This window comes from Oncorhynchus nerka, linkage group LG7 (assembly GCF_034236695.1).
Source record: "Oncorhynchus nerka isolate Pitt River linkage group LG7, Oner_Uvic_2.0, whole genome shotgun sequence".
In the NCBI taxonomy this organism is placed as follows: Eukaryota; Metazoa; Chordata; class Actinopteri; order Salmoniformes; family Salmonidae; genus Oncorhynchus; species Oncorhynchus nerka.
Genome location: NC_088402.1, coordinates 38,244,238 through 38,269,067, shown reverse-complemented (window position 1 = coordinate 38,269,067; position 24,830 = coordinate 38,244,238). Strand labels below are relative to the sequence as shown.

The window sequence follows — 24,830 nt, the reverse complement described above, 5'->3', positions numbered from 1 at the left end:
TACCAATCTCTACTGCTTCCGTCCAAAAACAAATCCTGTGAAATGACATCAAGACATACTGGAGGAGTTACTGGCTAGCTACAAGTGGCTAGCTTAGTTAACAAACTAGCTACGAAATCACACATCGATGAACTACCAAAGGCACACCCCATTTCTTTTGTTCGTGCCCAAAGTAAACTGTTAAAGCAAATTTCCCGCAATTCTATACATGTTGACATTGCTAATGACATGTCCCTATACTATCTGGGTTGTTCTGACCTCCAAGCCCCCCCCCCCCAAATAATATAGGATATATCATTGGGGGGGGGGGGGCAGTCGACCTTTTCAGAATATTGGAGGGGGACACACACACACCCATCCCCATGGCAATTTCATCTATGCTCCCAAGGCCTTTTCCAAGCAAGTTCTTGGGGTGGTGTTTTCTCAAATTTGGCAGCTACATGATTTTACAGCTGTCATTTCAACATAAACTTGTAGTAGAGAAAGTTGTTTTTATAAAAACCCACCCCCTTCTCTCTCTGAGCGCCTCTCTCTCCCTCTCCCTCTGTCATTGCGCGAGTCGAGTGAACCCACAGTTTAGTGCTGACTATGGTTTACAGAACATCTGCCAGCAGCACCATTGTACCACAGTGCAGCTGTCACCATTACTTAATCCGCTTTGGTTTGCAGCAAAAAGCAAATTGAGCAAGACAACTCAACAGCGCTGAACCCTTGTGCCCTGGTCATCGATTCAGAACGGTCAGGGGTGGACTTTGCCCACAATTTTTGGACTCTTTTGGGGAATGCTAAAGAGGAGGATACGCTATTTGGAACATGTTACTGGGAAAATTGGTACGGTAAAGTTGTTGCATAATTGTTGTATCCTGAAATGTAGTCTTGAAATTCTTGGATTTCTTTTGGACAACCTGACAAAATGCTAAATGCGTCCTTGCAACAAATTGATAGGTGTAGGGAAGAAATTGTACTTTGAATCTTATTGACAGGCGTCCAGATCTTGCAAGATGGCTATTAGTAAACGTATGTAATTATTCATCCTATTCATTAATATATTGTCTTCAACGAAAATAAACAATTCATTAATAGCCTAATTGTCGGTAGGCTACGCCTAATTGTCGATAGGCTACAGTCTGTAAATAGTGGCACACGCACTTGTTTACCCGGGCAAGTAAACAAGCTAATTGGCTAATGATTAATATTTTGAACAGTCATGTACTGTAAAGGCTCCATTCTGTTCTGTGACGAATTGTTCTTCATTCATTTTAAATGGTGCCAGCTATTATTTGAACGTTTCAACCGAAACGGAATAGGCAGGCCTGTGTCAGATGTATCCGTTTAACTGCAACAGTTCGGATGAACTTGAAACAATATTATCGCAAATGAGTGACAGGAATCGTCTGTTCAGATTGATTAGCCTATAATTAATCACATTAATTTAAGTCTTCTCTTAATGTACTTCTCTTAATTTACTCAGCATCTTATTTAGATGTTTATTTATTTATCCCCACCAGAAAATGTCACATATAAACATATTTGTTTCAATAGCCCAGTAAAAAATAAATAATAATCTAAATAAATACACCTGGTGGTCTATACAGGATCAAATTACCTTGTTCAATAACATGTGGGGAAGTTTTTAAAAAGCAACATTTGTGTAGGAAATATTTTGCCATTGATAATTAAGTTTTTATACCTAAATTCAGATGTTCTGTTCTCCATTAGGAAAACAAACCTCTCTTCAAACTGCGTCAATCCGTGGGCTGTTTATGGAATAACAAAAGACAACCACTTGTTGTGATGAATTTAAAGGAGTATTTCAAGCTAAACAAATATTATGTTCCTCTCTTCAATGATTGTTGAATCATATTTCAAGCTCAACACATACAGTACATACTCTAGTAACAAAATATTTGCCAAAATGATGGCGCTATGGTTAGACCAGAGTCAAATATAGGCTGTAGGTCAAATAGTTATTAGCCTATTTGAGGTGCACTTGATTTTGCTGTAAATGTGCACTTTTGGTACTATTCCATTGATGACATTTTACAGTGTAAGATAAATCCTGCTCAGCTTGAGTATTTGAATGTAGTTGACATCGACCAGTATACAAATATCTAAGTTGTCACAGTACCTACCTATAACTGGTACTTTCGCACTAGTTGAAAATTATTTTTGGATCTGTTTGAATTCATCAGGTGGAATACCTCATGGTCTAGGCTTGACTCCTTGATTCTGATGTTGTATGAACAGCTTTAGGATGACATCTATCTCTTCTTCTCAGTTAGTTGTTCTCTTCGCACTCCTTACGGGATCCGGTGTTAGTGTGGCATATGTCTTTCAAGCAAGTCGACCTGGAGAAGATGCAGGATCTCCGCCACAAACCAAAAGTGAGAAATACATCTCTGTGTTGACCTCTGGCCTTTCCTGCCCTGACACTCAATTGGCTAATAATGCTTTTATTACAGTAGAGTAAAATAGAGAATAATATAACTGTTTTGTCCCTTCAAAGATGGAAATTGTTCTTTGGCATCACCACTGTTCATTTTCTTCCATATTGCACCTTTTTTCTGGAACTGTAGTAACCCAATATTTAAGATTGACGTTTCATTTTCTGCAGCTTGATCGCCTTTAGCCTTTGTCTTGTCATAATGCCATAGCTTATTATGTGCAACACACAAGCTGTGTTTACCAGGCTACATTTTCAATGCACTGACATATTTTCTAGTGAATGTGGTATCCATACGAGGACACGTCCATGGAAGTTGAGTCAGAGTCACTTGGAGTTGTCTCTTTAGCATTGTGTAATGGTGTTCTCTTGTCCCAGCTATCTCAGACTCCCTGTGGGTTAGCTCAGCAGGATCATGTAAGGGCAGATGTTTCGAATTGGAAGAAGCTTTACCGCCAGGTTGCAGATGTGACAACTTGTGCAAAACCTACTACAGCTGCTGCTCAGATTTCGATGAGCACTGTTTAAAAACAGGTTTGTGTACCAGCTTGTCTTTGAACTATTTTTTCTTACTGTGTCTCTTACTGTGGTGCCATGGTATAATTGCACAATAGACCCGAGGGGTTGTGCTATATGGCCGTATACCACTAACACCCAAAGTGCATTATTGCTATTATACCATGGCTAAGGGCTGTTCTTAAGCATCACGCAACAAGGAGTGCCTGTATACAGCCCTTAGCCGTGGTATATTGGCCGTATACCACAAACACCCGAGGTGCCTTAATGCTATTATAAACTGGTTACCAACGTAATTATAGCAGTAAAAATACATGTTTACCCATGGTATACGGTCTGATGTACCATGGCTTTTAGCCAATCAGCATTCAGGGCTCGAACCACCAAGGTTACAATCCCCAATATGAACAGATTATAACCATCCACTACTGTTGAAAATAATTAAACCAAATTAAACAATGGCTGATATTGAATTTGCTTTCTGATTGATTTGTGTCCATGAGTCATGACTGGTCCTGTTGTAGCTAGTTGTTGATGCGGAATACAGACTCTTATGTCCCTTCCCTGGTGCAGCGGGTGGCTTTGAGTGCAGTGAAGATCGCTGTGGGGAGATGAGGAATGATGAACATGCATGCCACTGCTCAGAAGATTGTCTGAAGAAAGGAGACTGCTGCACCAACTACAAAGCCCTCTGCAAAGGTACACACTCAAACTTGGGATGTCTGAAAGGCTGTTGAAGAAAGTTAATTTAGGTCAGTTCATTCCATATTGAGACCCAAATGGGAAGGCATTTGGTTAGAAGGTGACATAGGATGTGGGCTTTGGGTTCTTGTCTTGCATCTTCCTTTGGACAGAAGTGCATTAGCTTCACATATGTTGTTTGCTCTACAATGAACCGATAAAAAGTGCAAACTGTGAGTAACTTTCACATTCTTCATGGTATACATGTATTATATGTATCATCCTCATACTCTGACAAACCTTGCTAATCTGCATACTTTGGAATTGAAGAAGTGAAACTTTGCAACAAGCAGTGTGAAGAAAATTCTTATTTTGAATCAAATTCCAATGTACCGGCAACAGACTTTTACTAGATCATGTGCTAGACTTTTCAAATTCTCCTATTGCAGGAGACACTAAATGGGTGGATGGTGAGTGTGAGGACATCACAGGCCCTGAATGTCCTGCAGGGTAAGTTTGAATCAAAAACTCAAGAATGTTTTCTTATTAGTTATGATTTTATCCTCAGAAACAGCGACAATGGCTTCATGGTCTGGGGAAAGTGGCAGCAGTTGAGCAGTCACCTCCAACTTGGACTGGAACCAGTAGCCCTGTTGCCACTTTTTGACCTAACACTGCTAGGCCATATGGTTCCCATATCATTTGTGTAAACTAAAGAAGTGACATCTTATCAACATTTAATTTTCCATGACAGCTTTTGAGTATTTGATCATTCTTCCCAGTTTTATCCGCCCTCCTCTGATCATGCTGTCGGTGGATGGGTTCCGGGCCTCCTATATGAAGAAGGGCAAAGCGGTGATCCCCAACATGGAGAAACTGAGTAAGTCACTCCCACTCACATCCTGACACTAGATAGGCCATACTGTAGCTAATGGCATTGAAGGCAGAAAAGGTGAAGTACCCAGGCAACTTGCATGTCAATCACATTTATTTTGTAAAGTCGTTTTTACGTTAGCAGTTGTCACAAAGTACCTTACAGATACCCAGTCTAAAACCCCAAAGAGCAAGCCATGCAGAGGCAGAAGCACAGTGGCTAGGAAAAACTCCCTAGAAGGCATAGGGGTCTCTAGAGGGGGAAAAAACCTGCTACTCTACTCTATTATGTTTTAGATCAGAATGGATGTGTTTAGTTATCATGCAGTGTGATGAAAGATTCTAGGCTACTGATCATTGGCTAATTTATTTCCATATAGGAACATGTGGCACTCATGCACCCTACATGCGACCAGTGTACCCCTCCAAAACTTTCCCCAATTTGTATACTCTTGCCACGGTATGTTTACTTATTCCGATGCACGTCCATATGAATTTACACTGTTTTATTGAAACTTGACATAAAATAGGTTTTCAATTAGATGGTTTCCAATACATGTCCATGTACAGTGTAAAAACATGTAACGACATTATAATAACATTGTAACAACTTTTAAACAGATCAATGATGTTTCAATGATGTTTCTCTCTTAACTCTGTGAGTTGTGATGTTTTCAAGGGGCTTTATCCTGAGTCTCATGGAATAGTGGGAAACTCGATGCACGACCCCGTGTTTGACGCCAATTTCCACTTGAGGGGGAGGGAGAAACTGAACCACCGCTGGTGGGGTGGCCAACCTGTGAGTGTATAGATACTGTCCAATTCTTCACACTTACACGTTTTTTTAAACTTAGGGAAATACACCAATACGTTTGCAGGAGCACAATGACATTTCTAGTGTAAGACAGCAACTTGGAGCAGTATCAAGTGGTTAGGAATGGATAAGATAATAAGTGAATGGATTTTTTGCATACTGTATGCCTCATGTTTTATATCTGTGCTTGGAACAATGCTTGTTTCCCTGTATGTCTGTAGATCTGGATCACTGCAGAGAAGCAAGGGGTGAAGGCAGGCACCTTCTTCTGGCCATGGTGTGTTAACTCTCTTAGTCAATGACTTTATGTTATTTTGACTGTCCGTTTTGCCATTTATGAATGTGTTATTCAGTGCGTTTCTATGGGCTATAGCAGTAAAGGCCAAATTCAATATTGTATCAAATCATTTTTATATATATTTTTTATACCTAAAGGAGTCCTAATATTCCAAATCAAATGGCTAAAGGATCCATGGTATTACCATCTTTTAACAATCCCCCCCCCCCCCCATTGAGTGGTGAAACTTAGTATAAAGATGATGATAAGGGTCAATATAAATACAAATAAGTTGTGATTTTACTTGTGAAATGACGCAAATCATTTGCATATCTATGACCTAATAAGCACGAGGGAGCTGGTCCTTCCTACAGCACATCTTTACAAACAATACCCCCATTCAAGCAGACACATTGGCCATTGAGCTCTCAAAGCATGGTAGTGTAGAGCCCAGCTTTTTGCTAGCAAGTTTCGCTAATTAGTATACACACATGAGAGCCACGTTAGACTGCCAGACGAACACTTTGGTTGATATTTCTATGTTTTGGTACCCTTTTGGATTTTTTTCTAAAATGTTTTACCCCCATAACATGCAGTTATTCTAGAACTAAACCATGAGATACCTGCAAGTATACTTGACTGACATGTCTGTGTCGTTGCAGGGTGATTCCACTGGAGAGGAGAATCCTGACCATCTTGCGTTGGCTAAGTCTTCCTGATGATGAGAGGTTAGATATTCATCCCCAATGCTCATTTCATATTAACATCAACCTGTGCCAACCTCACTTCCACCAATTTGTCCAACCAAATTTCCCCAAGACACTCAGATGGACTAATTTGAGGGGGGGGGGGCATTAATATACACTGCACAAAAAAATAAAGGGAACACTGAAATAACACATCCGAGATCTGAATGAATGAAATATTCTTATTAAATACTTTTTTCTTTACATAGATGAATGTGCTGACAACAAAATCACGCAAAAATTATCAATGGAAATCAAATTTATCAACCCATGGAGGTCTGGATTTGGAGTCACACTCAAAATTAAAGTGGAAAACCACACTACAGGCTGATCCAACTTTGATGTAATGTCCTTAAAACAAGTCAAAATGAGGCTCAGTAGTGTGTGTGGCCTCCACGTGCCTGTATGACCTCCCTACAAAGCCTGGGCATGCTCCTGATGAGGTGGCGGATGGTCTCCTGAGGGATCTCCTCCCAGACCTGGACTAAAGCATCCACCAACTCCTGGACAGTCTGTGGTTGGTGGATGGAGTGAGACATGATGTCCCAGATGTGCTCAATTGATTCAGGTCTGGGGAACGGGCGGGCCAGTCCATAGCATCAATGCCTTCCTCTTGCAGGAACTGCTGACACACTCCAGCCACATGAGGTCTAGCATTGTCTTGCATTAGGAGAAACCCAGGGCCAACCGCACCAGCATATGGTCTCACAAGGGGTCTGAGGATCTCATCTCAGTACCTAATGGCAGTCAGGCTACCTCTGGTGAGCACATGGAGGGCTGTGCGGCCCCCCAAAGAAACGCCACCCCACACCATGACTGACCCACCGTCAAACCGGTCATGCTGGAGGATGTTGCAGGCAGCAGAATGTTCTCCACAGCGTCTCCAGAATCTGTCACGTCTGTCACATGTGCTCAGTGTGAACCTGCTTTCATCTGTGAAGAGCACAGGGCGCCAGTGGCGAATTTGCCAATCTTGGTGTTCTCTGGCAAATGCCAAACGTCCTGCGCGGTGTTGGGCTGTAAGCACAACCCCCACCTGTGGATGTCGGGCCCTCATACCACCCTCATGGAGTCTGTTTCTGACCTTTTGAGCAGACACATGCACATTTGTGGCCTGCTGGAGGTCATTTTGCAGGGCTCTGGCAGTGCTCCTCCTTGCACAAAGGCGGAGGTAGCGGTCCTGCTGCTGGGTTGTTGCCCTCCTACGGCCTCCTCCACGTCTCCTGATGTACTGGCCTGTCTCCTGGTAGTGCATCCATGCTCTGGACACTACGCTGACAGACACAGCAAACCTTCTTGCCACAGCTCGCATTGATGTTCCATCCTGGATGAGCTGCACTACCTGAGCCACTTGTGTGGGTTGTAGACTCCGTCTCATGCTACCACTAGAGTGAAAGCACCGCCAGCATTCAAAAGTGACCAAAACATCAGCCAGGAAGCATAGGAACTGAGAAGTGGTCTGTGGTCACTACCTGCAGAACCACTCCTTTATTAGGGGTGTCTTGCTAATTGCCTATAATTTCCACCTGTTGTCTATTCCATTTGCACAACAGCATGTGAAATTTATTGTCAATCAGTGTTGCTTCCTAAGTGGACAGTTTGATTTCACAGAAGTGTGACTTGGAGTTACATTGTGTTATTTAAGTGTTCCCTTTATTTTTTTGAGCAGTGTATATAAGAGTATTAATAGATACTGAATAGAGAAGCAAGTTACTGTACTAATTATGGGTCAGTGGTTGAGCAGTGTGTCTGTACTGAGGTCAGTGGTTGAGCTGTGTGTCTGTACTGAGGTCAGTGGTTGAGCTGTGTGTCGGTACTGAGGTCAGTGGTTGAGCTGTGTGTCTGTACTGAGGTCAGTGGTTGAGCTGTGTGTCTGTACTGAGGTCAGTGGTTGAGCTGTGTGTCTGTACTGAGGTCAGTGGTTGAGCTGTGTGTCTGTACTGAGTATGGGTCAGTGGTTGAGATGTGTGTCTGTACTGAGTATGGGTCAGTGGTTGAGATGTGTGTCTGTGTGCTATTTCTAGGCCCTATGTGTACGCTGTCCACTCAGAGCAGCCGGACACCTTCGGACACAGACTGGGGCCCTTCAGCAGTGAGGTGAGCTCCTCTGATTGGGCCAGAAATAACCTCATCCCCAGGCTCAAATTGGTTCGACAGAGAGAGCGAGAACTGGCTGGTGGACGAAATTAGGCCAAAGATGGTTAATGGTTGCTATGGGATGGTGTGGGTGTTGTGAGGGATGTTTCACGTAAGAACAACTCATTTTAAGCGGCTAAATAGCTAAATAATGCTGCGCTCTCTAACTACGGTGATATTTACGCATCAATATTGTAAATACAGGTCAAATGTTATCATGAACCACAATTGACAAATTCCAGAGATTGTTCTTGAGGCATGACTTGTTGTAACCTTGGTGTGTTTTGTGTGCTGTAGTTGGACAACCCCCTGAGGGAGATTGATAATGTCATTGGACAGCTGATGAACGGCCTGAAGCAGATGAACCTACACCGCTGTGTCAACATCATTGTCGTTGGAGACCATGGTATGGAAGAATAGACCACAATTTCGAATTGTATCTGCACTAGCCTATGTCTACTCTGGTTAACTGACTTAATATTTTGTTAATTTAACTTGGCAAGTCAGTTAAGAACAAATTATTATTTACAATGAGGCCCTACCGGGGAACAGTGGGCTAACTGCCTTGTTCAGGGGGTAGAACAACAGATTTTTACGTTGTCAGCTCAGGGATTCAATCCAGCAACCTTTTGGTTACTGGCCCAACACTCTAACCACTTGGCTACCTGCCACCCCTGAATAACACCCAAACCAGATGTCTTTCCCTGATGTCTTGATAACATTGTGAAAATATTCATATCTACCTTGTTGTAATCTGGTTATTTGATGACTCTACAACCAGAAAACCTTTTTACAAGCATAAAATCATGTTTATTTTGGCTTATGTTAACTTGTCTCTTTCCTCCCCTAGGAATGGAGGAGGCCCACTGTGATAGGACTGAGTTCCTCAGTACCTATCCTGTGAACGTGGATGAGATCAATCTGATCCCTGGATCTCTTGGGAGAATCCGGGCCCGGGATCCCAAATCAACCACCTGTGAGTTACACAGTACTGTAAGAGAATGGATGTAGCAGGCTAGATGTGTGAACTAGAATGTGTTCACACATATTTTTTTCTTTCTAGTTTATTTTCCTATGTATCTGTTTTACTTTTTTATGTTTACTTTTTTCAGATGACCCAAAAGTAGTTGTGGCAAATCTTACAGTAAGTGCACATGAAAAAAACGAAACAATTATTATTATTTTTGTTAGATATTTTGCTGGCTGTGTAGAACTTACAGTAAGTCATCTACATGTGTGGTCACAGAGTCCATGTAATGACCTTGTTTTTCAGTGTAAAATGCCAACCCAGCACTTTAAGCCTTACTTGAAACAACACCTCCCGAAACGGCTTCACTATGCCAACAACCGCAGAATTGAGGCTGTCCACTTACTCATGGAGAGAAAGTGGCACGTTGCTTGGTATTGTATTTTTCTACACTACTAGTACTATCAACTCAACTAGATTAAGTTAAAAGCATTATATGGAATTTGTGGACTAATTGGTATTTGTGTAATGCTTTTTATTTTGTGTATTCTTTCTATGTGATGCAGGAAAGTACCTGAAAACAGGAGGCATCCTGGGAGATGTGGTTTCTTTGGTGACCACGGATTTGACAATAAGATCACCAGTATGCGGGTAACCACTTAAATTAACATTCTATCAGTGCAACATTTTTCACATACTGTATTCTATTCTTAGCTGTTTGTGCTTACATTGTTTCCAATGTTTGTTCCCAATATAGACAATCTTTTTGGGCTATGGACCAAGCTTTATGTTCCAGACCAAAGTGGCAGAATTTGAAAATATTGAGTTGTACAATGTCATGTGCGGTACGATTTCTTTCTGTACTTATTAAGTGCTAGTACGAGCTTATTTGTTGGCACCCCTGATTACTCTGAAACCAATATTTACAAGAGTTATTTCATAACCAGAAAATATAAAGTCTCTGTGGAAACTTTGTAGCATCCATCTCATATGCCCTTCTTTCCCAGACCTCCTGGGCTTAGTCCCTGCCCCTAACAATGGAACCCATGGCAGTCTGAATGACATGCTGAAAGCTCCTCCTTTCACACCAATCATGCCAGAGGAAGTGACCGCACCCACCACCTCTGACGCCACCTCTGCCACAACCTACGACTTGGGATGTAGCTGTGACAATGAGGTCAGTGGTGAGGTCATGACTGGAAACCAACTCAAAGAGTTTCATAGAGTAACAGGGTTGGGGTCCATTCCATTTTCATTTCAGGTCATTTGGGAGCTACATTAAAATTGCAAGTCCTTTCCATTTATTTCAACTTAATGACACACACATTCTTGAAATCACTTCTTAAAGGTAACAATTAAGTACCTTACTGTTGTTTTCAATTAAAATGGTCAAAAAGAAACAAAAATAGCTTCTTATCAAAGAGCAATTTCTCAAGCAAGAATTTAGCTAGGACTGTCTGGAACTGGTCTGATTAGGGAAGGTAAAACTTAAAACTAGCTGGTATTGGCAGAGAGGTTTGGAAATCTCTTTCTTATAATGGCGCCGGAGGGGATGGCTGCCGTTTTACGGGCTCCTAACCAACTGTTCTATTTTGTTTGTTTTTTCGCATGGTTTGTAACTAATTTTGTACATAATGTTGCTGCTACCGTCTCTTATGACCGAAAAGGGATTCTGGACATCAGAATAGTGAATACTCAACTCGAACTGGACAAAGACTTTATTTTCATGAATCCGACGCGAAGGATATACTGCTTTGTCAAGACAAGGCCTAAAACCCCATCATCAGCGTGAAGAAAACACAGAGGAAAAGGTGGAGGAGGGCGGGGTGCCTTGTAAGAATTGGCAGACGAGTAGGTAAACCACCACTTCCCTCCTTATTATTGGCCAACGTGCAATCATTGGAAACAAACTGGACGATCTACGATTGAGACTATCCTACCAACGGGACATTAAAAACTGTAATATCTTATGTTTCACCGAGATGTGGTTGAATAACGACACAGATAATATAGAGCTGGCTGGCTTCTCCGTACATCGGCAGGACAGAGCAGCTACGTCTTGTAAGAAGAGGGCGGAGGTGTGTGTCTATTTGTCAATAACTGCTGATGCGCGATGTCTAATATCAAAGAAGTCTCATGGTATTGCTTGCCTGAGGTAGAATACCTCATGATAAGCATTAGACCACACGGTCTACCAAGAGTTCTTATTTACAGTGGGGCAAAAAAGTATTTAGTCAGCCACCAATTGTGCAACTTCTCCCACTTAAAAAGATGAGAGGCCTGTAATTTTCATCATAGGTACACTTCAACTATGACAGACAATGAGAAAAAAAATCCAGAAAATCACTTTGTAGGATTTTTTTATGAATTTATTTGCAAATTATGGTGGAAAATAAGTATTTGGTCAATAACAAAAGTTTCTCAATACTTTGTTATATACCCTTTGTTGGCAATGACAGAGGTCAAACGTTTTCTGTAAGTCTTCACAATTACTTAAATCATAGAATGTGATTTTCAGGATTTTTGTTTTAGATTGTTTTAGATTCCGCCTCTCACAGTTGAAGTGTACCTATGATAAAAAATTTGACCTCTACATGCTTTGTAAGTAGGAAAACCTGCAAAATCGGCAGTGTATCAAATACTTGTTCTCCCCACTGTGTATACTAGGAGGTGTCAGAGGAAGGCCCGATAAATTGTCAAAGACTCCAGTCACCCAAGTCATAGACTGTTCTCTCTGCTACAGCACGGCAACCAAAAGGCTCCTTAACAGCTTCAGCCCTAAGCCATAAGACTGCTGAACAATTGATCAAATGGCCACTCGGAATATTTACATGGAACTCCCCCCGCTATGTTTTTACATTGCTGCTACTCGCTGTTTATTAACTATGCATAGTCACTTTACAAATTACCTCGACTAACCTGTAACACCACACATTGACTCGGTACCGGTACCCCCTGTATATAGCCTCATTATTGTTATGTAATATTCTTGTGTTACTATTTTTATTTTTTACTTTAGTTTATTTTGTAAATATTTCCTTAACTCTATTTCTTGAACTGCATTGTTGGTTAAGCATTTCACGGTAAGGCCTACACATGTGACAAATAACATTTGATTTGATGAACTAATTTACCACCTGGTGATGTCACCAGGCAGGCCAAAACTCCATCCCACTAAAACAGGCTGAAATTTCAGGTGTGTTTTATAAACAGCACTAAAAGTGCATTATCATAATTTTCACAATTTCACAGTATTATTCCAACCTCATAGTGTGGAAACGTCTCTTTTTCAGGACCCGGTCTTTCAAAGATAATTCGTAAAACTCCAAATAACTTCACAGATCTTCATTGTAAAGGGTTTCCCATGTTTGTTCAATGTACCATAAACAATTAATGAACATGCACCTGTGGAACAGTCGTTAAGACACTAACAGCTTACAGACGGAAGGCAATTAAGGTCACCATTATGAAAACCTAGGACACTATTGAGGCCTTTATACTGACTCTGAAAAACACAAAAAGAAAGATTCCCAGTGTCCCATGCCTTAGGCATGCTGCAAGGAGGCATGAAGACTGCAGATGTGGTCAGGGCAATAAATTACAATGTCCGTACTGTGAGACGCCTAAGACACGCTAGAGGGAGACAGGACGGACAGCTGATTGTTCTCGCAGTGGCAGACCACGTGTAACAACACCTGCACAGGATCGGTACATCTGAACATCACACCTGTGGGACAGGTACAACTGCTCAAGTTACACCAGGAACGCACAATCCCTCCATCAGTGCTCAGACTGTCCGCAATAGGCTGAGAGAGGCTAGACTGAGGGCTTGTAGGCCTGTTGTAAGGCAGGTCCTCAACAGACATCACCGGCAACAACGTCGCCTATGGGCACAATCCCACCGTTGCTGGGCCAGACAGGACTGGCAAAAAGTGCTCTTCTCTGACAAGTTGCGGTTTTGTCTCACTAGGGGTGATGGTCAGATTTGCGTTTATCGTCGAAGGAATGAGCGTTACCCCGAGGCCTGTACTCTGGAGCGGAATCGATTTGGAGGTAGGGGGTCTGTCATGGTCTGGGGCGGTGTGTCACAGCATCATCGGACTGAGCTTGTTGACATTGCAGGCAATCACAACGCTGTGCGTTACAGGGAAGACGACCTCCTCCCTCATGTGGTACCCTTCCTGCAGGCACATCCTGACATGACCCTCCAGCATGACAATGCCACCAGCCATACTGCTCGTTCTGTACTGCTCGTTCAATGTTCTGCCATGGCCAGCGAAGAGCCCGGATCACAATCCCATTGAGTACGTCTGGGACCTGTTGGATTGCAGGGTGAGGGCTAGGGCCATTCTCCCCAGAAATGTCCGGGAACTTGCAGGTGCCTTGGTGGAAGAGTGTGGTAACATCTCACAGCAAGAACGGGCAAATCTGGTGCAGTCAATGAGGAGGAGATGCACTGCAGTACTTAATGCAGCTGGTGGCCACACCAGATACTGCCCGTTACTTTTGATTTTGACCCCCACTTTGTTCAGGGACACAGTATTCCATTTCTGTTAGTCACATGTCTGTGGAAATTGTTCAGTTTATGTCTCAGTTGTTGAATCTTGTTATGTTCATACAAATATTTACACATGTTAAGTTTGCTGCAGTTGGCAGTGAGAGGACGTTTATTTTTTTGCTGCGTTTATAAAACAAAGGAAATCACATTTGTGACTGCACTGGGCCTTTAAATATATATTTAACTAGGCAAGTCAGTTAAGACAAAATTCTTATTTACAATGATGGCCTACCCCAGCCAAATGTGCACTGCCCAATTGGACTCCCAATCACTGCCAGATGTGATACAGCCTGGATTTGAACCAGGGACTGTAGTGACACTTCTTGCACTGATATGCAGTGCCTTAGACCACTGTGCCACTCAGGAGCCCTGAAGGTCACTGTCTTCTGTTACAGAACAAAGTAGAGGAGAACAATCAGAGATTCAGCCCAGCAGCAGATGGTAAGTGTCTATCTTTTAGAGTGTGGTCGGTTACAGTTTACTTGAAGTGATAGTTCTCTTTTTTGACGTTTTAGCTTATTTTCCACTTACCTAGGGTGTTGTGGAATCATCAAAACCATTTTAAAGTTTGTTAACAGGTTATTTATCAACTTCCAGAATCTCCTGGCTAACAGTTTTTATGAAATATTATATCAGTTAGTGGTGCATTCAAAGTATTATAACTGGCTTAGTCTCTCTTGACAAGGTGTGACGTGAAAAATGCTAATATGGGGAGATTGACTTGCATTGGATTTTGGACACAAATGTCCAGGTAAACAAAACCAAAGCATGGATTGCTGTCTTACCTTGTCCATAAACTGTTCACAGGGTAAGGAAACTATGTCATTTTGTAATTTGAGTGAACTATCCCTTTAACTAATCTGAAACTCATACTCCGACATTCCCGTTTTAATGAGTGACTAAGAGCTTAGCAACCACCTGACATGTAACCGGTGGCATTGTGTGGCTTAACAGCTCTGTTTCCTCGCTCACACGTCCGCAACTGGGATTGATCTTATGTCTTCTGTATCCCAAACACGTGACCACCCTCTTGTATCACATCCATGACGCTGGTGGGGGTATTTCAAGCTGAGGTGTGAGCTTTATCAACTCAACGTGGTTACACTCGCTCCTCTCAGTCCACAGCAACCCCAGCCTTTGAGCTGAGTGCAACTGCAGATCCGGTTCACAACACCACTTTAACCGGCGGCATGCTACTTGCTTAACAGCTTTGCTTCCTCGCTCACAAGTCCACTGCTGAGAGGGATTGATCTTGCGTCCTCTGTCTCGCAAATACACGTGACCGTCCTCTTAAAACACCTTAAATGGCACAGGTGGTGGTATTTCAAGCTGAAGAGTGAGCTTTACCAACTCAACTCGGTTACAGACAACCCATGACAATGTGAATGTGATTGGTCGAGAACCCGTAGTGCAGAGCGTTTACACATTGTACGCACATGTTCATTTTCCACTCCTGCGTGTCTCTAGCCAACTCCAACACATTTCCCCCATGGTTTTGAATGCGTTAACTAATGCAAATGCTAATGCTAACCCTAATATTAATGCTAACCCTGATACTAATGCTAATGTGATAACTGGATTTATTATCGCGAGCATCATATCAGTTTCTACATGTGAAAACATATTTTTTACATTCTGTAATTTAAAAGATGACAACAACCAGAAAATCGTAGTATGCATGAAACATGCAATATTCAGACAATATAACATGAAAAGAGTGCTTCACTGTAGAATTCAAATACAAAGTGACTCATTTCGAACCCAGGTTTACTACTGCCCTCCTTGCTTGATTAACTGGTGTTTTCACAGAAGCCACACACATCCCCTTCGGTCGACCAGCGGTTATTTTCCAAACGACGTACAGCCTCCTCCTCCACAGTGATTTCATCAGTGGATACAGCCAGGAGCTCTCCATGCCCCTGTGGACGTCATTCACAGTGCCCAAACAAGTAGGGTATTCATCACGTGGAACACAACAAATGAAACTGACCTCAAGTCATTTAATGACTCGATCCATATGATTTGAGCGTTTGTCCTCAGACCTCTGTCATGTTGATTAGTGGTTTCCGAATGTTTTTTTAAAACTTGTGACCCACATAAGGCTATTCTAGTTTTCTTGTTACCCATAGAATAGACACACAAAAAATTGTTATAGCCCCAGCCCAGTCTTTGGTCAGGGACCTACCAGTATGTCTGGAGCCACCATTTTGGAAACATTGTATTAGGTCATATCTTTCCAAAGCTCTTTTGAAATGTATCTGTTTACTTGAATGGATGCAGTGAGTAGCATGCATGAAAACAATTAGTAGTCCTGTTAGGAGATCGTAAATGTAATTTTGGTCTTTGACTCAACTGGTTAATTGCATTTTGTATTAGAATGAGCCTGGTTTTGATTTATTGGAGGGAGAGAGCCTGGATAGGGACTTGCGTAACACTAACCTAACAGAACCCTATACAGATTTAGAAACGATACAGCACACAAATCAACTAATGACATGGCCCCAATCACATACAGAAACACTGTATTGGGTGTTTGTAAACAATGGGTGTTTGCCATTTCTATCTCATTTTACGATGGGATTTCACAATGTGTTACCAATGACAACATGTTCCCTTCCAGGAAGAAGTCACACCCCTCCCTGAGCCTGAGCCAGTGAGTGAGTGTGTGAGAGCAGACCTGCGGGTTCCTCCTGAACACAGCCAGGCCTGCACCACCTACAGCCAGGATACAGACGTCTCCTATGGCTTCCTCTATCCACCAGGTGAGTTGCACACTAGTCCACCCTGGGTCATGTTCATTAAGGCACACTGAAGCAAAATGTTTTGCAATGCATAATAAAAACAAACGTATGTTATTGGACAAGTTCAGACAGTATCTCCCGTTTCACTCAGTTTGGTACCTAATGAAGATGACCCTGGTCTTGGGGGTGTGCAGGCTTTTTTCCAGGCCTAAATGGGAGGTAAATTAAAGTATATATTTACATGTTTTATGCTAGAGCTGGCCCTGTCTCCTGAATCAAAATATGATGCATCACTGATCACAAACACCGTTCCCATGTACCCTGCATTCAAAAGTGAGTATTCATTTATTTATATTTACATATTACATTTTTATTTGTATATTTCCAACTCATTTGAAAATTCTGCATCAAATGCTTTATAAATCTGCCACTGTGTTTTGTTAAGCAGGTTGTTGTTATCGGTTCTCTAAGGAGATCCTTGTTGCTCAATATTTGTTTTTCTCTGGTAGATGCTTCCCTCCAAAGCTATTACAGTTACCAATCACATAGTATATAGTACATGTGGCCCTCTGTGAGTGTTGTGCTGTATCTTTGCTTGGACTGGCCATGCTAATGTGTGGAGGGAGAGGTAGGAGGGGGAGTGAGGAAGGAGGCTAGTCTGATGACCTCAGGTCTGGGAGAGAAGGGACAGGCTGACACCCATTGTCCTCTCACTGGAGAGAGACGTCCAGTACCCACCCACGCACTCACTCAGGCGCACACGCACACTCACGCGCACACACACGGGTGTGCACACACACGGGCTTGCACACACACACGCACGCACACACACACACACACACACACACACACACACACAAAGAGAGAGCCTCAGTGAAGCCTGGTGTGGTGAATGATTGTAGAGATGGATGTGAAGAGCAGTTCCCTTGTCTGGGGACTTTTAGAGCAGGGCATGACTTTTACTTCTTCTTGAAGGAATGTGCATCAAAATTAAACCAGACTTTGGCTTTTGAAATGCTTACAAGGTGCCCTGCTATAATTTAAATGGTATAAGACCACATTAATAACATGTATTCACAAAACGCTATACTCAGATGCAGTCTAGAGAGTATTTTTCAAGGCTGGCTATAAGAATTAATTTCAGTTCATGAGTACTTATAATGTCCCAAATGCATTCATGCAACAGGTGTTTTACAGACAATGTTAGAAAGAATTTGTTTTGGTTATAAAACCACATTTGCTTGTACCTTTTTCTCTTTTCCCTTCAACTCTGCAGAAATATGGAGCTACCTCCAGGGGACTCTTCTCAAGCGCTACGCAGAGGAGAATAACGGCATCAATGTGGTCACCGGTCCCATCTTTGACAACAACTATGATGGCCTCCGGGACACCACCGTGAAGATCAAAGAGTAAGAGCTCGGAACAATAGCGTTTGCTGGCCGAGAGCACTTAGCACTCGGTTCACACCAATTTGCGAACCGAGTGCATACCGATTTTACATGTTGAATCCCATGAAGAATGTCGGCAGTCAAACATCTACAGTACATTTACATTTAAGTCATTTAGCAGACGCTCTTATCCAGAGCGATTTACAAATAGGTGCATTCACCTTATGACATCCAGTGGAACAGTAGTGCATCTAAATATTTTAAGGGGGGGGGTGAGAGGGATTACTTTATCCTATCCTAGGTAGATTCACTTTACTGCAGTGAGCTAAATCAGGGTCACACAGAGTGATTCTTTGAAACAAAAGTATACACCTCACACACATGGCTATGGGCTTAAAAAAAGAAGACACCTGTACCATGTCAGATATAGAGTTGAAATGTATTCAATTTTGAGTTTACATCCCAAAATTACACTTTATTAACAATACCAGTCAAACGTTTGGACACACCTACTCATTCAAGGGTTTTTCTTTATTTTTACAATTTCTACATTTTAGAAATAGTAACTATAAAATAACAAATATAGAATAGTGTTAAAATTCTTAAAAGTATTTGGGGTGGCAGGTAGCCTAGTGGTTAGAGCATTGGACCAGTAACCGAAAGGTTGCTAGATCGAGTCCCTGAGCTGACAAGGTCAAAATCTGTCGTTCTACCCCTGAACAAGGTAATCAGCCCACTTTTCCTAGGCTGTCATTGTAAATAAGAATTTGTTCTTAACTGACTTGCCTGGTTAAATAAATAAAAATATTTAATAAAGTCACTTTCCCTTGATGACAGCTTTGCACACTCTTGGCATTCTCTCAACCAAATCATCCCAAACCATCTCAATTGGGTTGAGGTCGGGTGATTGTGGTGGCCAGGTCATCTGATGTCATCACTCTCCTTCTTGGTCAAATGGCCCTTACACAGTGTGTTGGGTCATTTTCCTGTTGAAAAACATATGATAGTCCCACTAAGTGATAACCAGATGGGATGGTGTATTGCTGCAGAATGCTGTGGGAGCCATGCTGGTTAAGTGTGCCTTGAATTCTACATAAATAACTGACAGTGTCATCAGCAAAGCAACCCCACACCGTCACAACTCCTCCTCCATGCTTCATGGTGGGAACCACACATGCGGAGATCATTCGTTCATCTACTCTGCATCTCACAAAGACATGGCGGTTGGAACTAAAAATCTCAAATTTTGACCAAAGCACAGATTTCCACCGGTCCAATGTCCATTGCTCGTGTTTCTTGGCCTTAGCAAGTCTCTTCTTCTTATTGGTGTGTTGTAGCATTTGCTGTCATTAAATGTGAAGACTGTAATATTATCAAATCAATTCACTATGTGTAATTATTCCATAATTCAATGAATCACGGAATAGTAATTAACTAGGAAGTTGTGGCACCACGGGAAAATGTTTTTTTAAATTTCCCGAATATAACGCTTCAGATATTTTATTATCTTATCAATTAGTCTTCTATTAATGTATTGTTACCTCATCAGGCTAATTTCTGAACATCGCAAACTCTTGGATATTTGCACGAACCCTAGCATCAAATCATGAATCAGCGATATACAAATTGGCTTTATTATTTATTTCCTAACTAACTAATCAATCCCCAAATTACATAAACACAAACACAATTAGTTGTACAATGGGTACTAACATGACACATGGAAAAGTCCCTAGTGGACAAAACTGATATGACGGCTTGGTAGACAAAGGAAAGGGTGGGGACAGCTCAAGAGCGGGAAACTCAGAGTGGACCCACTGTATTACAGTTCATAACTACACTCATGTAAATGCTAGTACTTTGAACATGAACAGCCGCTCATTAGAAAATAAATAGCAATTTACATATTTGCGAGTGTATGCCTTTGTTGTCCCTTTCTGTGATCGCCGGTCCGTCTGCTAGATAATAGTTCATCAGAGAGTCTCTGGTTGCGTTCCCCAGAAGTTCCAAGGTCTTTCGTGGTTGTAGGTTGTTAGAGAGGATACGTCAGAATACCATTCGAAAATGTTCTTAAATCGGATGCATTAACCAGACTAAAGTATTTAAACAGCTGCAGCCTGAATAATCGGTCTTTAGTTGGTAGATTTCTTCACCATTTCAGCGTGGGGATGATCTCCATGTTCTCTGGTCTTGTGCTTTTGTAGAGTTGTAAGTTTAAACCACTTCACACACCAGCATCACCCAGCGTTTTGGTCTAAAGTAGTAGCTATTTCAACGTGGGGACCCTGTTATCTTGACTAAATGTACATTTTGTCACAAGCCATTTTATTCTGGAGTAGAAAAGGGGGCGTTCCATGATGCTGATGTAAATGTCTGTGCTCACGGGGTGTGGTCACTGACTAGTTATACAGTGCCTTGCGAAAGTATTCGGCCCCCTTGAACTTTGCGACCTTTTGCCACATTTCAGGCTTCAAACATAAAGATATAAAACTGTATTTTTTTGTGAAGAATCAACAACAAGTGGGACACAATCATGAAGTGGAACGACATTTATTGGATATTTCAAACTTTTTTAACAAATCAAAAACTGAAAAATTGGGCGTGCAAAATATTCAGCCCCTTTACTTTCAGTGCAGCAAACTCTCTCCAGAAGTTCAGTGAGGATCTCTGAATGATCCAATGTTGACCTAAATGACTAATGATGATAAATACAATCCACCTGTGTGTAATCAAGTCTCCGTATAAATGCACCTGCACTGTGATAGTCTCAGAGGTCCGTTAAAAGCGCAGAGAGCATCATGAAGAACAAGGAACACACCAGGCAGGTCCGAGATACTGTTGTGAAGAAGTTTAAAGCCGGATTTGGATATAAAAATATTTCCCAAGCTTTAAACATCCCAAGGAGCACTGTGCAAGTGATAATATTGAAATGGAAGGAGTATCAGACCACTGCAAATCTACCAAGACCTGGCCGTCCCTCTAAACTTTCAGCTCATACAAGGAGAAGACTGATCAGAGATGCAGCCAAGAGGCCCATGATCACTCTGGATGAACTGCAGAGATCTACAGCTGAGGTGGGAGACTCTGTCCATAGGACAACAATCAGTCGTATATTGCACAAATCTGGCCTTTATGGAAGAGTGGCAAGAAGAAAGCCATTTCTTAAAGATATCCATAAAAGTGTTGTTTAAAGTGTGCCACAAGCCACCTGGGAGACACACCAAACATGTGGAAGAAGGTGCTCTGGTCAGATGAAACCAAAATGGAACTTTTTGGCAACAATGCAAAACGTTATGTTTGGCGTAAAAGCAACACAGCTCATCACCCTGAACGCATCATCCCCACTGTCAAACATGGTGGTGGCAGCATCATGGTTTGGGCCTGCTTTTCTTCAGCAGGGACAGGGAAGATGGTTAAAATTGATGGGAAGATGGATGGAGCCAAATACAGGACCATTCTGGAAGAAAACCTGATGGAATCTGCAAAAGACCTGAGACTGGGACGGAGATTTGTCTTCCAACAAGACAATGATCCAAAAAATAAAGCAAAATCTACAATGGAATGGTTCAAAAATAAACATATCCAGGTGTTAGAATGGCCAAGTCAAAGTCCAGACCTGAATCCAATCGAGAATCTGTGGAAAGAACTGAAAACGACTGTTCACAAATGCTCTCCATCCAACCTCACTGAGCTCGAGCTGTTTTGCAAGGAGGAATGGGAAAAAATGTCTGTCTCTCGATGTGCAAAACTGATAGAGACATACCCCAAGCGACTTACAGCTGTAATCGCAGCAAAAGGTGGCGCTACAAAGTATTAACTTAAGGGGGCTGAATAATTTTGCACGCCCAATTTTTCAATTTTTGATTTGTTAAAAAGTTTGAAATATCCAATAAATGTCGTTCCACTTCATGATTGTGTCCCACTTGTTGTTGATTCTTCACAAAAAAATATAGTTTTATATCTTTATGTTTGAAGCCTGAAATGTGGCAAAAGGTCGCAAAGTTCAAGGGGGCCGAATACTTTCGCAAGGCACTGTAACTTTATATATAAAAAAAAAACTCTCATTTAGAAGGCTAACATCATCTTCTCACAAATAGTTTCTTATTTTATCATATATTTTATACAATACTCAGAAGCAAACCCCAAAATTGAGAAGTGTACAGTCGTGGCCTAACATTTTGAGAATGACACAAATATACATTTTCACAAAGTCTGATGCCTCAGTTTGTATGATGTGTTACATCCGTTGTTAGAAGGAGACCAAGGTGCAGCGTGGTAGGCGTACATTATACTTTTATTTTAAATGAAAAAACAACAAAATATAAAACGAACGTAAAGCTATATGCAGTGCAGAAAGCAACTACACACAAACAAGATCCCACAAACTCAGGTGGAAAACAGGTTGCCCAAGTATGATTTCCGGTCAGAGACAATGATAGACAGCTGCCTCTGATTGGGAACCATACCCGGCCAACAAAGAAATAGAAAACTAGAATGCCCACCCAAATCACACCCTGACCTAACCAAATAGAGAAATAAACAGTCTCTCTAAGGTCAGGGCATGACAGTACCCCCCCCCCCCCCCCCCCCCGGCAGCAAAACCTGACTCTATGAGCGAGGGTGGGCATCTAGCCTCAGTGGCGGCTCCGGTTCGAGGCGTAGAACCGCATAACATGGTGCCTGAATGGCGATACACACCCCAGGGCGAGTGCACGGAAGAGACACAGGTCGCACCGGACTGGTGAGGCGCATCGGAGGCCAGATGCGTGAAACCGGTGCACATAACACCGGACTGGTGTCACGCTCCTCAGCACGCCCGCTCTGCAGAGCTCTCAACGCCAGCACCTCTCTCCGGAATCTTGCGTTGAGCTCCTCACTTGACTCCCTGACTGGCTCTGGTTCAACCCTCGGCTCCGCCGACCACTATGTGTGCCCCCCCCCAAAAAAATAGGGGGGGCTGCCTCTCGTTCTTGCGTCGTGTCCAAGATTCCTGATCTCGTCACCGTTCCTCTCTTGCTGCCTCCGCCTGCTTCCATGGCAGGGTCTTGTCCCCTGCCATTACCTCCTCCCAGGTCCATGATGTCCTCCACTCCTGGGCACGCTGCTTGGTCACTTGATGGTGGGATCTTCTGTTAAGTCCGTCGTCGGAATGAGACCAAAGCGCAGCGTGGAAAGTGAACATCTTTCCTTATTTTAAATGACACAAAACCAAATAAATGCAAAACTAACGTAAAGCTATATGCAGTGCAGAAAGCAACTACACACAAACAAGATCCCACAAACTCAGGTAGAAAACAGGCTGCCCAAGTATGATTTCCAGTCAGAGACAACGATAGACAGCTGCCTCTGATTGGGAACCATACCCGGCCAACAAAGAAATAGAAAACTAGAATGCCCACCCAAATCACACCCTGACCTAACCAAATAGAGAAATAAACAGGCTCTCTTAGGTCAGGGCGTGACATGATGGCAATTTGCATATAATCCAGAATGTTATGAAGAGTGATCAGATGAATTGCAATTAATTGCAAAGTCCCTCTTTGCCATACAAATTAACTGAATCCCCCAAAAATAGCAGTAAACAGTAGCCTACCAAGAAAGTCATTGGTCACTATCTTCCTCCTCCTGTGCACTGAAACCACTGAAGTCATCTCCTTCAGTGTCGGAGTTGAATAGCCTCAGAATTGCTTAATCCGATGTTGGATCGTTTTCATTGTCGCCTCTTCACTTTCATCCGGAGGCAAATTCCCCGCTGAGCTCATGCTGCCCCTTCAACACGCAGCAGTCCAGCCTTTCGAAACCCGTTGATGATAGTGGATCTTTTGACAATGCTCCATGCTGTCAGGACCCACTGGCAGACTTGACCATAAGTTGCTCTTCGCATGCGGCCCGTTTTAGTGAAGGATTTCTCCCCACTTGTCATCCAAGCCTCCCACTGAACACGGAGCGCCACCTTAAATGCACGATTTACACTGATGTCGAGTGGCTGCAAATACTTTGGGCCATCTGCTTTTCTTCCCTCTGAAAGCTTTTGTTGTCAGTTCCTCACGCTGCTGTTTCCAACGTCTTATCATCGACTCATTAAGGCCAAGCTCCCGTGCAGCAGCTCTATTTCCTTTTCCAAAAGCCAGATCGATCGCCTTCAACTTGAAAGCTGCATATGAGGGTGACAAAATGACTACCGTAATCAGAATGATGGGAAGTTTGAGCGCGCTCGATTTACGTCACATAATGTGACGGTGCTCAGTTTTTTGGCGGCATGAATCTTGTGAAAGCGGGAAAAATCCATAAATTAGCCGTGTCATTGTATAAACCGTGAGGTTCAAAGCGTGGGAATAAAGTAGCGGCTTATAGTCCGGAAATTACGGTACATGCAATTTTCACGTGTTCTACCGCAAACTGTCATAAACAAATCTGACAAGTATCAGACATAGCAAGCTCCCTGCTTCTATCTAACCAATGCAACATTGACATTACCCCACCCCTGGTTAGCCACTATTGTGTCACGCCCTGACCTGAGAGAGCCTTTTTATGTCTCTATTTTGGTTTGATCAGGGTGTGATTTGGGTGGACATTCTATATTCTATGTTCTTTAGTTATATGTTTTGGCGGGGTATAGTTCTCAATCATGGACAGCTGTCTATCGTTGTCTCTGATTGGGAATCATACTTAGGCAGCCTTTTCCCCTTT

At 42.4% G+C, this 24,830-nt stretch overlaps 1 protein-coding gene across 2 annotated transcripts in view; it reads left to right on the top strand.

Moving 5' to 3' along the window:
• Positions 1 to 535: 535 nt before the first annotated feature.
• LOC115131584 (ectonucleotide pyrophosphatase/phosphodiesterase family member 2-like) overlaps positions 536 to 24,830 on the top strand; it is a 34,485-nt gene continuing 10,190 nt past the window's right edge. The window contains exons 1-24 of one of the 2 annotated variants that reach the window (XM_065020474.1): positions 536 to 831; positions 2,279 to 2,384; positions 2,822 to 2,977; positions 3,533 to 3,658; positions 4,090 to 4,150; positions 4,423 to 4,520; positions 4,894 to 4,973; positions 5,193 to 5,312; positions 5,549 to 5,604; positions 6,267 to 6,332; positions 8,375 to 8,447; positions 8,784 to 8,892; positions 9,337 to 9,462; positions 9,599 to 9,630; positions 9,760 to 9,887; positions 10,020 to 10,104; positions 10,211 to 10,298; positions 10,461 to 10,630; positions 14,407 to 14,452; positions 14,763 to 14,819; positions 15,821 to 15,960; positions 16,632 to 16,773; positions 17,008 to 17,085; positions 18,029 to 18,161. In XM_065020474.1, the coding sequence (XP_064876546.1) occupies positions 814 to 831; positions 2,279 to 2,384; positions 2,822 to 2,977; positions 3,533 to 3,658; positions 4,090 to 4,150; positions 4,423 to 4,520; positions 4,894 to 4,973; positions 5,193 to 5,312; positions 5,549 to 5,604; positions 6,267 to 6,332; positions 8,375 to 8,447; positions 8,784 to 8,892; positions 9,337 to 9,462; positions 9,599 to 9,630; positions 9,760 to 9,887; positions 10,020 to 10,104; positions 10,211 to 10,298; positions 10,461 to 10,630; positions 14,407 to 14,452; positions 14,763 to 14,819; positions 15,821 to 15,960; positions 16,632 to 16,773; positions 17,008 to 17,085; positions 18,029 to 18,161 (2,294 nt within the window). In that variant the 5' untranslated portion in view covers positions 536 to 813. The remainder of the gene's footprint in view (positions 832 to 2,278; positions 2,385 to 2,821; positions 2,978 to 3,532; positions 3,659 to 4,089; positions 4,151 to 4,422; positions 4,521 to 4,893; positions 4,974 to 5,192; positions 5,313 to 5,548; positions 5,605 to 6,266; positions 6,333 to 8,374; positions 8,448 to 8,783; positions 8,893 to 9,336; positions 9,463 to 9,598; positions 9,631 to 9,759; positions 9,888 to 10,019; positions 10,105 to 10,210; positions 10,299 to 10,460; positions 10,631 to 14,406; positions 14,453 to 14,762; positions 14,820 to 15,820; positions 15,961 to 16,631; positions 16,774 to 17,007; positions 17,086 to 18,028; positions 18,162 to 24,830) is intronic. The other variant, XM_029663400.2, reaches the window with a different exon arrangement.